The sequence below is a fragment of the Anguilla rostrata genome, chromosome 2, assembly GCF_018555375.3.
Source record: "Anguilla rostrata isolate EN2019 chromosome 2, ASM1855537v3, whole genome shotgun sequence".
NCBI classification, from domain to species: Eukaryota; Metazoa; Chordata; class Actinopteri; order Anguilliformes; family Anguillidae; genus Anguilla; species Anguilla rostrata.
This window is the reverse complement of record NC_057934.1, coordinates 958,576-974,093: the sequence shown is the minus strand read 5'-3', so window position 1 is coordinate 974,093 and position 15,518 is coordinate 958,576. Positions and strand designations below refer to the sequence as shown.

General features: G+C 41.7%; 1 protein-coding gene across 14 annotated transcripts in view; it reads right to left on the bottom strand.

Annotated features, from left to right (window-relative positions):
* Positions 1 to 15,518, bottom strand: part of LOC135243072 (calcium-activated potassium channel subunit alpha-1a) — a 166,514-nt gene that overhangs the window by 29,144 nt on the left and 121,852 nt on the right. For 6 of the 14 annotated variants that reach the window (XM_064314610.1, XM_064314645.1, XM_064314637.1 and 3 more), the window contains exons 17-19: positions 14,339 to 14,425; positions 13,769 to 13,845; positions 404 to 497 (exon numbers count right to left, since the gene is read on the bottom strand). In XM_064314610.1, coding sequence (XP_064170680.1) covers positions 404 to 497; positions 13,769 to 13,845; positions 14,339 to 14,425 — 258 coding nt within the window. Of the gene's footprint in view, positions 1 to 403; positions 498 to 5,370; positions 5,404 to 8,254; positions 8,429 to 13,768; positions 13,846 to 14,338; positions 14,426 to 15,518 lie in introns of all 14 variants that reach the window. The other 8 variants (XM_064314577.1, XM_064314602.1, XM_064314585.1 and 5 more) reach the window with 3 other exon arrangements.

Sequence of the window (15,518 nt, the reverse complement as noted above, 5' to 3'; positions counted from 1 at the left end):
ACACACACACACACACACACGTGCACACACAAACACACACACACACACACACACGTGCACACACAAACACACACATATGCACGTACGTGCACACACACACACACGTGCACACACATACACACACACACAAATACACACATATGCACGTACGTGCACACACACACACACACACACACACACGCCCATGCACACACAAACACACACATATGCACGTACGTGCACACACACACACACGCGCACATACACACACACACACGCCCATGCACACACACACGCACACATACAAACACACACGCCCATGCACACACACATGCCCATGCACACACACGCGCACGCATACAAACACACACACCCCGTGTCTCATTTTGAAGCCTGTAAGAGTTCCTTAAAGCTGTCTCCTTACCGCATCATTTTGGGCGAGCAGTTGGGGGAGTTCCTCATGCCACCGTTGCGTTGCTTTTTTTTGGGCGAGAGCGCAGATGGATGCTCTTCCTCGACTGCAAACACACGCAAAGGTCACATGGTCAACGGCCGGGACTGCAGCGTGGAACGGAGATCACACATTAAAGAACACCAAAACCAAAACTCAAACCTGACACGGAAAAGCCTAAGGCCCCGCCCCGCCCCCCCAGCCCCACCCCCGAACCCTCCAAAAACACTCTCAAACCACGTTAGTAGGGAAATGGATTAATTTGGGCAAGACGGGAACATGGAGTGCCATTTGTGCCTGGCCACACCATCCACAAACTATTTTTTTTTTTTTTTTTACAGGTACCTAAGTGCTGTTCCATCAGAATGAGAGGGTGCCCCAGTGCATTCGTGTTCTGAGATGCCATCGCCATGCCAACTTCAAATATGGCAGGCCCCCACTGTCAGCAGACATTTCGGCTTTCTCTTATAATGCAAAATTACTCAAACGGCCTCTATTCAAACACAGTATTAAACTTAAGATTTGTCCGTAGGCTTTGATTAAACTCTCTGCCCGTGCTGGTTTTTTCCCCCTTCATCTTTACACAACATTTCTGGCCACTGGCAGCAACAGCACAACCAAAAGCGTTGCAGAAAAAATAAAGGAGAAAGTAACTCAGTAAAGTTTGTTATCGTACGCTGATGACCTAATGGGTTTGGGTTGAGTGAAATGAATAGAGGCCTTTATCACAAACCCAAAAATCACTCTGGTTAGGGCCTGTGTGCACACACAGGCCTTACTCAGGATGCCCAGCTCATGCTGAAACAGCACAGGAAAAAAACGCCAGCTTACTAATAAAAACCACATATATTATTAGTTAATTCGCCAAACATGCTGAGAAGGTCAGTTACACTATGTCTGCCAAATAATACGCTCAGACAAGTAATTCAATCAGGTGGAAAAATAAACCCGCTCGGGTCTTCCAGTCCAATGTGTCACCTGACTGCGCAATCAGCATCCAAACTTACAGCACAACACTATTCCAAAATCAAATAATATAATGTATTATTCATGTGTTTCCCTGCAAAGCATCACACTCTTTCCACCTGATACAAAGCCCCTTTCTTTTGCATTACCAATTCTTCCCATTACTGAGTTTCAAAACTTTATCCAAAACGCTGTCGGCAACATCCACGTTTATGGTAAGAGAACAATCAATTTGTCATTGAGCGAACCACAGAAATTACACTCAAAACTAGAAGGCTCCACAAATATTCAAATAAAAACAGACTTCAGACCATGGAGAATAGAATTTATACACAAGGTTTTCAGAATATTCTGCCGTAGTATCAGCAACTCATTTTCCAAAAAAACTAACATCCATAAAAACACCTAGTAACATCCCTGCCCATTTCTATACTGATAAAACAGATTTACAGAAGAAATGACTCTTATATTAGTAAACATACAGCCACGTGTTCTACAAACAATTAGTCAACATGCAGTTGTTTTATTATTTTAAGTACCTATTTCATACTGTATATAAATTCACGTTAAATAAGTATAAACACATTCTAATCTTTCAGTACTTTCAATACACTGAAATATAACCCTTTATTTATTTATTTTTCTGAAATGAAACTGCACACAAGGCCATAAACGTGTCGGTGTGAAACCTGTGTCCTCCGCTCTGCTCCATAAACGCATTCAGGCTGCTGGACCTGCTTAATCTCACGCCTGCTGCCCTTGGCTCTGTAAATGAGGCCGGTCCACGCGCGTGCGCGGGGGGGGCGGGGGGCGGGTGATTTATGGACGGCCCACTGACCCTTCAGTCAGTTACTCTACGGCGGAACAACTTCCGCGGCCACACAAAACGGGGAGCGTTTGACATCCTGGAGAGCCAGTACAGCACTTTCCAACCACCAGCCATTACACCTACAGCACAGCGAATCACAGCACTGCCCTGTGTGCAAGGAGAGACTGCGACTCCAACCAGGAGAAAGGGCCATTAGAGAGAGAGGGCACGCCAGACACAAACACTAAGCTTACAGGACTAGTGATACGCCATGTAAAATAAGAGTCACGCTCATGCTTTGGTTTTAGTGTGAACACACGTAAACTCTGTCCCCAACTTAACTCCGACATTCTGGGGGAAACAGTACCTGTAGTGGGGCCTGTCCTCCCCCAGTGCGCTCTGTAGCATATTTAGTTGGTCAGGAAGGCGGGGGGTCACAGTCACACACGTGGGGGGGTCGTTAGTGAGTAACTGCGTGCGCATGCGGCACCTTCCCCAACTGCAGCATACTGCCACGCGCATGCTCCGCCACACGCATGCTCTGCGGCGCCACCGCGGCCGGCTGAGGGAGGACCTACGTGTGCCGTGACCGCGCGTGGGGTAGCGGTATTTGACGGGCAGGCTGCAGGCCCTGAGTAGACGGCCGGCCTCCCGGGGCCTGGCGAAGCCCAGCCGCAGCGGGGGCTCCACGGGCAGCAGCAGGCTCCCCTTGCGGTTATTGACCAGGGGCACCGGCTCGCCCGCCGCACCGCAGGGCCTGGCTCTGTGCACCGCGTTAGCGTTAGCCGCGCTCGCGTTAGCGTTAGCCACGCCAGCGCTAGCGTTAGCCACGCCCACCTTAACCAAGCAGTTCTGATCAGTCGGCCTAGCTTCATCCTTAACTGCCAAACAACAAAACGCAAATGAAATAAATATATATATATATATATATATATATAATAAAAAATATAAACAAGAGAGAACACACGCAGCCATATTTTGGCTCACTAGGAAGTGCGTCTCCACGAAACTGTCTGATCACAGATCCTGCCAACGTAAAAAAAAATTTTATTCAGTAACGGGCGCTAATGTAGCACGCTGCTCTTGGGACGTTCTGCCAAAACATTAAAGGGCCTCAGCTGTACCTTTGATTCTTTATTTTAAATTTTTTTTTTTTTAATTCTATAAGGTAGACCAACAATTCATGCGATTAAATACAAAATAATGTCAATTTCACTTTACTGCAGTTTATTTTCCTTTTCAACCATTATTTACGGTCTGAAAGTTACTTAGTTGTGTCATAAAAGATACTGTCACTTTTTAATAATCAAGTAAGACATCTCATTTTTATTAAACACCACTTAACCACTTGGTGTACACTTAAACTGAAATGTTGGATATGACACGTACTTTGCTATTCATAATAACCATGAATTAATTAAAAGACTGCTCCCGTTCCTTCCCTATTCTTCTTCCCACAAAGAAAAACAGTCATGACAGAACAGAAGTCACCGCCATTGTCAGAAAAAAGAAAAAAAAGGAAGAGTACAGAACTGAGAAAGAACCATTTCTCCCTTCATCACAAAAGACGCGAGAACACATTCTATCACACAAGCCACGACCCTGTTAAAACGTGGTCCCATAAAAACAATATTGACGTAAAATCACGCAAGGTTGTGTAAACAGGGCGAATAGTACAGTAGGCTTGATGCTACAGGGCTGTGCACTGGGGGTACAAGTCTCTATGGTTACTTATTCCATTCACCTGTTTACCTATGGAAGGCTGCAGATTGTGAGGCTGTTGAATCCAGCCTGGAGTGCCCCTTAGTTAAACCAAGACAACAAGCTCACAAAAGACACCTGTGTTGTGAGCACACAGTGACATACAGAAGCTCCTTAGTGCACTAGCAGGCACAATGTATAGGTAGTATCTGATCCAAAAACAACAACCACCAGCCCAGCTCCACACCTCATAGCAAATTGCATAGGTTTACTGCCACTGTAATTCAAATCTGGTGGCTGCATGAAAGGTAAGAGGCCGTTGGCCCGTGCATCGAGGGGAAAAAAAAAAGAAATCTGTTTCCCCCCCTTCCCAAAACTAGCTCAGAGCAATATAAAGATGATTATGGGTCCCGTCAGCTGCCGCACAGATTCAAACCCCCGTGCTGATAACTTTGGGGTTCATCTGGCCCTTGTCAGAGATACGCAGCGCTACTTCAGCAGCATGCAGTGTGGCAGCTCTACCGCGGATCTACAGTAATCCAGACGGCAACTGTCTCCTCCTGCTCCCAACATCTAATGACATGTTTGTAATGCGATTCCTATCTAGCAGGGCTGTAAACCGGGAGAATAATATAATTAAATATATAATAACATCATTTAGATCTGTACATCTTTCCTGTATCGCCCATGAACGCTCCTGTGGAATAGCTTTTTTTTTATTTTTACAACTGCATTATGAAAATAGGTTTTCAAATATGAAGAGAGCATGCAATGTGTTTTATACCATAACCTTTCTTCTAAAAAAAAAAAATAATTCTAGAGTTTCTTTCATGCACTATTGCCAAAAAAGTTAACAAATACAATTAACTATACAATAACAAAAAGAGATTAAGTGTATTGCACAAATGCAAACACAAATGTATAGATATGAATAACAAATACATAACTGAGTACTTTAAGAACATATTAAGCAATGCATTAGGGGAAATCTTTAATCTGAGAAAAAGAAAAATTGCACTGCATGTCAAAAATAACCAAGATCTTTTTCTTGACAAAGATTCTACCTGCATAATGATGTAAACATAAACTTACTGTATGGCCACGGTAGAGTGAAAAGTGAGTGATGCTGAAGCTACTCAAACTGAAATCTTTATTACACACGTTTTATTTAGACCTCACACTGTACCTACACACATTTCTCCCTGGAGTTTCAGCACCACCTACTGCTCAAAACACCACCACACAATATAAACCTGAATCCAGGAACAATACATAGCATTGCATGTAGCCAATGCTAAGGCACATTTGCACCAAGAGCCCATTGTTATTACTTGTGAATAACAGTAGATTTCAAGCAAAAATAAATAAATAAATAAAAGCATGATATGATAAAAACAGAAAGGGGTTAATAAGGAAAGTAAACACACACCACAAGAAAGGGAAGAGAAACAAATGAATAACTTACTTGATCTGATATATCCATTATAATTATTTTTAGCTGAGAAAAATGCAAAAAAAAAAAAAAAAATGACTGGTTACAGGGAGGAAAATGTTGCAGACAAATAGCAAACGCAAAGTTGGCAACGTGGGGAGAAAAAAAAACCTGTTAGTATTAAAACACTTCTGAGAAGGGTGCCTGCAAGACAGGAAAATATGCCAGAAAGAATGAGGGTTAATAAATGAATGCTTTAATTAACACACGCAGAGGGAGAACGAACTGCAGAGGCCGAATCCTCAACACAACCGACAAACCTAAAACCTGCTTCATTATAGCACCAAAAACGCACTGGCTGCCTTCATTTGGACTGCCAAAAGCAAGGTATTTATTTGTTTAAATGAGCATGTTTCCACATATAGTATAGTTATTTGGAAATTATAATTAATTGAACATACACAACTCAAGATAAGAATGATTTTATTTTTTAACATCACCACACATGATCCAATTATTCTACCAAAACGTAATCCTCAAAAGTGTGAACCTTTACTTTTTAGACGAAAGATTCCCCAACAGGCCAAATATTCGGAATGAAAAGGCCTAACGACACAGGCCCTCTGAACAGGGAAATGGCGGGCGCGTTTCTGATGCAGACGGGCTTGGGGAAAAGGGAGTCAGAGATAGCGGAATTTGCTCCGAGCCTGCTCAGGATCAAGAGCTGGCCTGTTCATTAGTGCGCTCTCTCATCCCAGTTCATACGATAAAGGTCACAGCCGGAGCTCAGGGCTGCGATGGTGACAGAAATGTTCAAACAGGACCCACGCTGGCCCTGGCATCTGTCGCTTGCGATCGCGGGGCACGGAACGAGTCGGAGGACTAACTGGCTAGCATCTGTCCCGCACCGCGGAGGGGAGAGGGAGACTCGGCTGCCTGGTGGTAAGGAACTGTCAGCCCGAGTTTCGTGACAACCAGTAGCACTCAAGAAATGAAAACGAAAACATAATTTCCATGTCAGCCCGCATAAGGCACAACCCTCGACTCCCTCCGCACCACTAAAATGGCGTCTTCTCCAGTTTGCTCCAAACATTCCCGGCCTGCCGCAGTAGTCACTTCCGCTTGACCCCGGCGGAAAACCCCGGAGGGGCTGGGGGGCGGGACAAAGTCCATGGAGATTCAAAATAAAAAGTAAAATAAAATAAAAATATACACAGACCTGCTTTTCCACGAGAATGTCTACTTTTCCATCTCTGTGACTCAACATTTTGATCCGGAGACAAAAATATTTTTTTTACACGCGCTGGATTCTCAAATGGGCATAAGCCAAGCGCAAGAACACAGGACCTGTGATCTCACTTTGTGACACTACAAAGAGAAAAACAATGGCCTATCTTTTAAATTCACACCGGGGGTAATAAAACTACAGCAGGTAGTGTCATAGCATTGCAGTATAATCGCGATTGCATCAGAATCTGTCATTCTTAAGTCTGATTCCATGCCTTGTGGAAGCTTCCCAATAAAATTAAAAGCAAATATATTAAAATTCAACTGTCGAAATTCGTTACAAATTACCCTTTTATTTGGCTCTTGCAAAATATATTCTCTGTGTACAGGATGTTATCGTGTAAAAAACCAAACTGCACGCGTTTCATTAAAAAAAATTGTTCAGAAGGTCGCTTAGAGAAAATACACTTCGCTCACTGTAAGCAAAAAATAAGAGTTTAAAATCTGTGAGCTGCAACCTCCCATATAAATGGCCTTACAGTATAATGGCAGAATCAATTAAATGAGAGGTCTGACAACATTATCTGAGCACTGCAGGATAGTGTCGGCCTACGGTTAAAAGCTAGGCCTGTCATATGAAAAAGCTACCCTCTAGCTTCTCAGAGACACAGTCACCAGGTAAACCCTGAAAGGTCATAGCATTTTATTGCTACTCTGAGTAAATGTTGCTTGGGATACCTGAAAAAGATGAATAAAGTTGCTAAACTGGCAACATAGTGGATACCGTCTTTGGGAAAGAGAATGCAAACCAGCTTGTAGTCCTGACCAACCAATCCGGTGACACATTTTATTCATCCTTATAAGTCTGTACTGTGTGCCAATAAGAAATAAGTGTCTACCACACATTCTCACACTGAGCAATGACAACTCTGACAACAATACTATACCACAATTTCAGATAAATCTATCGACCTGACGCAATATTCCAAATACGTTATTTGGCTAGGTACAAGTTAGCTGGCTATTGTTACAATTCAAGCATCAAAAATGCCAACAAAACAAATATAATGCTAGATACTAAATTAATTCAACTTGCACTGCTGTTTCAAATGATTATATTGTAGAATAATAACAGAATAACTTACTGTTTGAATGGACATCCTAAAATCTTCTATTCCCAAAAACATTCAAAGAGGACTTAGAAGGAAATCCATAAACAAAGAACGCACTGACATGTTAAATAAATAAATAAATAAATAAATAAATTATAGCAAATCCAGTAAACTGTAAGAGATCAAACGTGGAACAAGAAAAAAGTCCCAATACTCAAACCAAAGCAAGAAAAATAAATATATGCATTTTCTTTTCATTAACAACATTTTTACCAAACATTAGGCAATATACTTTATACACCAAACATCACCAGCACAACACTGACAGAGCATGCTTCAGCCGAATCTAAGACCTACTTAAGCAGCACGAAGCCACACCACTGGCACCCAAATAAAAATATCCCAAAAAAATAACAGCACTAAAAAACAAATCGTAGTTAAATAAACCCGTTTGAAACTGCCAAATTAACACAAAAACTGTGGATGCTCAGCTCACAACGCACAGCACATGAAGGACGTCACATGTCACACAACACGCCACAGACACGGAACGGCATGTGTTGGGTGTCGGGACTTACAGGCACGTAAACTGGCTGAGTAGTCATTTACAGAGACAGAGGAAAGCGGGTAGGCTCTCGGGGGGGTGTCCACGTTACTATGTACACTGCCTGACATGCACGCGCAGTCTCGATCGCAACGGCCGCAATCAAAACAACATGCCAGCCTCATTCTTTTGTAGATGGACATCTTGGCTACAGTCGGGGGTTTGGGATGAGAGGAGAGGAAAAGCTGGTTAATGGCAGAAGGAAAAGCTGGACCAGGGGAAGTCGGGATGTTCTTCAGAGGGGAGAAAGTGCAGGCCTTAGAAGAGGCCTTTCACAGGCTTGACCCCTGCTGGGAGAATCACTTCTTTTTTTCTTTTTCTTTTTTTAAGAGGTCAAATGTCAGGGGGACCCTGCATCCTCTAACGCAGTGGGATTCATTTCCATTGCAAAAGAACATTTTTTTAAATGCACATTTTTTAATGCCTGATCTTTTTCTCAGAAGACAGAAAAATATGCATGTTACAGTAGCACTATGACAAGAATAGTCTCAGAAAATAACAATACTAAGAAAGTTGTTAATTGGCAAGGATTTTTTTCTCCATTGCACCTCATGGCTCGGAAATAAATAGGGTCTCCAGGGTCAAGCTCTGCTCTAAGGCCATTCATGTTAATACCGACAGGTCAAGAGCTGAAAACATGAGAGTGGGGGGGGGGGGGACATTCAGGGGGGGATGGATGGGTGATGTCTTCAGCAGCAAACCCCATTCTCAGGATCTCTCCTTCGGCTCCTCCTGGAGCACACACCTGTTTCCCATCATGCAGCAGCCCCGTCCATGGCATGGTGCTATACATTCCGTTCTACACAAAGGCCCGCTCTCAACCCAGATCGCAGTGCTCTTGTCCTTCTCCTCTATGAACAAAGTGCTCGTGTCTTAGGCCTTTTCACTCAGGCCTTTTACTTTTGGCTCATTCGATCAACTGACTAAGTCTACACGTGATGCGTCATTAGGAAAAAAACACTGGCTCATACAAAATGAAGGACAAGTCTGCATTACGTCCTGATTGAAGAGACCTTTATCACTGTTGTTTCACAACAGTGTCCCCTTTGGCTACTCCAACATGTCTTTTTTTTATTGACATATATGTTTTTACCTACACATTATATGCAGCTTATCGTACCTTTGATATCGATTGCTTTCATATGAAATCATAAATCTGGGCAGAATTCCCAAAACGATATGCTAATGAGTTGCACATTCTTGCATACAAAGACTTTATCAGTATTTCTGTAGACTATGATACTTATTCCTGGATTAAAGCAACACTTCTCCTCAAAGATACTCTTTTCCTAGATTCAATCACCATTAGTCCTTGAAGATGCTTTTTTCCTGGATGCAATTTGCCATTTACATTTACCCTTAATACACAGCTGAGTGCAGGTGTCCATAATTTCTAAGAATTCTGCAGCCGGTGAAAACGGGCAGACATCTTACATCTTCAAAGTTAAGGACAAACTTTGAACAAATCCAGGGGTTATTTAATCAACGAACAACGGAATAATCTGAGCACTGAGCAGACTCCCTCGTATTTCTGAGATACTACGTGTTTTCAGCGCAGCTGAGAGGAAACAGGACGGCTATGCCTGGGAAACACAGGGACACTTTTGTGAAACAGCCAGAGGCTCGGGAGGAACAGTCTCTGGTATTCATTCTCATGGTGCCGATTCACAAACCGACCGTAATCAGCTCTGGCACTTTATAAAGAAATACAATCTTTGGGGGAAAGGGGGCTTTTTGAATTTCATTTGCAGAAATGAACTCAAATTAAGTGGCCAATTTAAGCTCCCTTCTCAGGAGGGAAAAGGGCACAAGACATGACTTTAAAACAAAGACCTCAGGGACTGTTGTTCGTACAAGACCATGCATAATTCTTTTTTTTTCTTTTTTTTTTGGAATTAGCGATCGTTAGCATGCAGCAGAGTGGTTTGACCCTTAATAAGGAACCGTTTCAGCTGTTGTCAGGGGTGAAACAGTATAAGCAATCACACACAAGAGCAGTGAAACTGTGATATATTCAAGATCATGCTGGAATCCATTACTGTGCATATTTTTCATTGGACATTCTGAAACAGCACAGGATGTTGTAATGCTAGTCAGAGATAACACATAAGGGAATGAGACACAAGACTGAATGATGTCACATGACTGAAATGATGTCACACGCAACCCAACCCTAAATCCTCAGAGATTAATGGTTCTTAATAAACCTCACATATACAGAATGCTACCAGCAGTTACATTCTCCCTTTGCTAAATACATACAAGTGCCAAATTTAATGTCATTATTTTATTTTCCTTTTTACATACTAGTGCCAAATAATTAATGTTACAATATGAATATCCACATATATATACCTAAATAAGAGTTTAAAAATAAATTAAAAAAAACAAATTAGAGGAATAATACTGCAATAAATTATATGCCTGGGAGGTGCTCTTCTCCAGGGTGTCTGACACAATATTTTACCTGTTATCCATTTATAAAGCTGGGAACCCTTGCTGATGGGTACAAAAGCAGTACTGCTCCCAAGATTCTGGCAGTATACATCTAGCTATGATATGGTCATATTTAAACGTATCAAATAAATTACATGGGATTATTCAATTTGTTTCATTTTTTAATGTCTACATAGGACATTTGTTTTTGTAAACAAAAATACATTACCCAGAAAAAGTCATATAAAATTAAAATGTTGGGTCAAGCCTTGTAATTAGACACTTGGTTGGGAAAATCAGAAATGTTCTCCTATTCAATGAAATAAACATGCTACTGCTGGTAGCATTCCCACAAGTTTATTTTATTGTATTTTTTTGTGTTCATAATTCACGTAAGAAAACAATAGAACTATGAGGACATCTAGTGGCAGGTTACTGTAAAGGCGCTACTTCAACAGCATGGGTTAATCTGAGAAGTAAAAAAAAGGGCCCAGCTACTGTCGAGAATTGAAATGGGGACGTTGTCATTTCAATTCGCCAAGTTCTGATGATCCTATATACAAGAAAGAAGCTATGCAAAATACCAAGGCTGGGAGAGGCTCAACGCGAAAGTGGGGACCAGATTGTTTTGATTGTGTTTTGGCGACGCTCTTCATTAAGCTCACGAGTTTGAGAAACTTCCCACAGAACACTTTCCGCTCTCTGCGAATACGGCAGCGTGCAAAATGGGTTCTGACAGCAGGCAGATGAATCGAAACGGCCCAAGTCGCTCGCTTTTCCCCTTGGCTCCCTTGGACCCGTGACTAATGTTAGCAATATCAATCTCTGTGTATGACATTTTAGACTGTCACCAGTTTCCTTTATTCTTTTTTCTTCCCCCCCCTCCACCCCCGCGTTTACGTGGTTTACCACTCACAAGCAGCACCAGAAACATGATTTCAACCTAAACCGGCTAAAGAGGAAAATTAACTTGCATGAGCACATAAGTTTCAAGGCCAATTTTTATGTACAGCACCGTCCCCTTATGCGGTGAATAAAGAGTGCCCGTCATTTGAAATTTAACGCGCAGACGGTTTATTAATATTCACATAATATTCAATTCTGGTTTCTGTTGGTATTATTTATGTACTATAACTATTATTTCTGAACTGAGGGCCGCACAGAGATGAGGTGTGGGAAGGATGCAGTAGCTACATCGGTTACATGCAACATAGATATAAACTATCTGCTGGAGGAAGACAGTTGGACTGGACTGGGCGAAAGGGAACCCGTTTTTACTCACAAGTTATCACTATCAGTGAGAGGTTAAATACATAGTTTTGTGTTCCAAGGCAGCAAGGAAAAAAAATACATCAAAAAAAAGGTCAATGGTCATAAAACATAAATTTTCACAACAGTGATGGGCTTGTCACTTCTCTCCATTTTGCCAAGCTGTTGAAACTTCAGTGAAAAAACAACAACAAAATTAACATCAGTAAAACAAATTAAATTTGAACAAGAACATCACATCACAAGAGAAGTGTAGGATTATAAATAAATACAATTAAACAGGTCACATTATACTGGAGACATTCACATATTTTTTCCCCTACATGTACTGGAGGGACAAAACTTCTCCAAGAAATATTTAGCATACATGTTTAAAATGACAATATTCTTTATAAATAATTTAAAGCAAAATGAAAAAAGGTGGTGAGTTTTCAGGTTGTCTGAAACTGTTTATGAGTAGGCTGCTTAAAGTAATTATGTGACCTTTAAGGATGCACTGAGTTTCATAAACTGAATTATTAATATTGGGCCTAACTGGTCTGGACAACTGCCTATGTAGGTCAGGTAACAACAACGTGATATTCCTGTGTTACAGTTAAAGGTAGCTCTGCCAGGAATTAATGCAGAACAATTCTGCCCTTTTTAATCCAATATAAAATGGCTTTTAATAAATTTTCATTTAATAAGTTATTTCACTTGGTCTAATTCCTAAAATGATACAACATTTTAAAACTGAAAATAGCCTCAGCATAACTAGAGGGATAGATACTGTTACATGTTTTAGGAGAATAAATAACATAATTATAGTCCTCAATGAAATTCACTCATATTTTAAATAGAGACAGCTGGTTTCCTAGTAAATACAGTTTTATCCTATGTAATTTTCCCCAATTTGTTCCCAAAGTTGCCTAACCACGCTGTACTAAAGGAATTTGGGAAATTGGGACTGCTTAGTATATTTCTGTCCAACCAGCTTGCGCATACTGCAGCGTTTGATCAGAACAGCGACAGATCTGCAGTACAGAACAGAGGCGCGTGGAGTTAGCGCTCGCGCGGTTGATGTTATCGGTACAATGATAGGGCCAATGGGGTGTTTGCCCCCGCGATTCGGCGGCTCCGGGAAGCGGGGAGAGCTTGAGCGGGAGACGCGCCTTTGTTTTTCCACCTGACTGGGAGCATTAGCGCCGCCCGTTTCAAACAGAAGCCGTCGGGTTCTGACAGACTCCTTCTTCAGCCTGGCTAATCACGTCATTTCGCTTCTGCGTCTGCTTGACGTGGCGTCATTAGCATGCTGACGCGAGGCTGCTTTGTCTTAGGACCGCTCTCCCCAGCCACGAGAGCGCCGCGGTCTCACTGCCGTTAGCGCGCGAGCCTCCCGCGCTTCCTCAGGAGAAATATCCCGTCTTATTCCTTTACAGTTTACACAATCACTTTTAAAGGCCAGGCCATTATATTTTTAAGGCTCATTCAACTTTGTTTACCTAAACTGTGAATTTTTTTAGCCAACAAATGTCACAGCCAGAATATTTTTTTTTAAATCATTCGGGGACTTGCACTGAATGTGAAATTGAAACTGAAAACAATTACAGAATGATGCAAATCACACTGTACCTGATACTTTAGGTGACAAATGTGACAAATAAATGCACTTCTTTTAAAAGAAAAAATATTTGTCTTCCTAAAATGTGTACATTTATGTGCACTTTGAACTACTAAAAAATGCATATATGCTTTCTGCATGAAACAGATGATGGTGAAGTGTTAGGCAGGAATATGTACTTACACCGTTTGCAGCCACATTTTTTAATCCGTTTGGGGTCTGTGATGTCATCGTGACAAGCTTTGCAGTAAAAAAACGCCCTGAAGAAAGACATCGCAAAAAAACTGACAATTGCCTTAATTCACACAAATTGGATTAGCCCTCACAATATCGGAGCCCAAAGATCCGATCCTAATGAAATCTGCCAAATTTAATTATTCATTTGCGTGTGTATATGGATTTTCTGCATGAAAAAACTAGTACGCAGATGAACAAATCCTTCCATCTCAACCGTATTCATGCAATGGGCCTTGTGCGGCAATCTACAAAAACACAAGTCAATTCTGAGAGTTCATCTGCTGTGAAGTCACACACTGTGCACTAATGTGTTGGTTGGCATACACCAAAAGGCACTTTTCAGCATTGTTTTTTATTCATACGGTACACACACATCCTCCACATCGAGAGGAAGCAGAGCAAGTAGACCAGAAGCATGTAGCAAGACAAAATAAAACCCCCCACTGAAGTCATTCCGCCAAATCGGCCATTTTGTGCATTTCTTTAGGCTCTCTCTCTGAACGAGGAAGGGGTTACCTCTTGACTTCTTTGGCATCACTGGCGATAAAGAATCCCAGAGTTCCCTCCTGCATCTTGACGTGGTTTCCAGGGTTGATGAGGGTGCTGCTCAATTGAAAAAGAGGAGTTCCCGTGAGTTTAATTCAGTCCTTTTCACCACCCACACTCCAGTCTCTAATCAAGAGGAATGATACGCACAAACATGGTGTGACATGTTGGTGTGCTGTAATTTTTACGCTATAATATAAGGTACAGTGTACTACTACTGGTCTGAAAACTCATCCAGCTGTATCACTGTAGAACAGTTCTGGCTTTTCAGCCTCAATAAGGAACAGACAGAATGCACAACAGCGGGATAGTTCACATATTAATTATCCCGGTGTGGAGTAATTAGAATTGCTCTCATGGAGTGGGTTTAGGTTGAAGCAGTCAAAAACACAAATGAATCAAACAGATGAGTTGTGCTTAACTGTTAGTCTGGCCTCCAGGTCCCTAAAGTATGTTAGTACTTGATGAAATGCAAGGGAATGAACAGTTCCTACTCAATCGGGAAAAACCTGAGGTGCTCATTTCGAAAGTCCTGTATACGGGATAACTTTCCTGAATTCCTTCTCTCTGAATGTATAGTCTCAATTTTTATATATGTGTGAACTCTGACTTATTGTGTGCTTTGGCAGAAAGAAAAACCAAAGTAAACATACCAGCATTTTTAAATACCTGCACATGCACAGCATGTTAACACCTGCACATGTGTTTAAAAAATGTTTTTTTTTTTAATTTAAATAACACTTCATCATGAATATTGAATATTAGACATATTGCATGAATCAAAATGTTAAAGCAACACAAATGCCATGGCAAAGGTAGTGATTTTGAACATTCTACAATAAAACTAACAGGGGATTTGCCAGCCAATCAGATTGAAGACAGAAAAGCCAGTGCAGAAAGGGCCGTAGAGGAGCGCTGTATCAGTCCCCATTAATTAGACGGAGACGGGACAGGACCCTGCTCATTAATGCTCCCCCACGAGAAGGAATCATCAATGACCGTATCCGTGGAGACCGTGGCACGTATGAAACGGAACAGCTGGTCACGTCTGCAGCTGTAACTGTCATAGAGCCCAGATAAAAGTCACACAGAGAGCTCTGTGAGCAGGTCAGCTTGTGGATCATGCAGGGATTTTCAGTATGTACTGCAG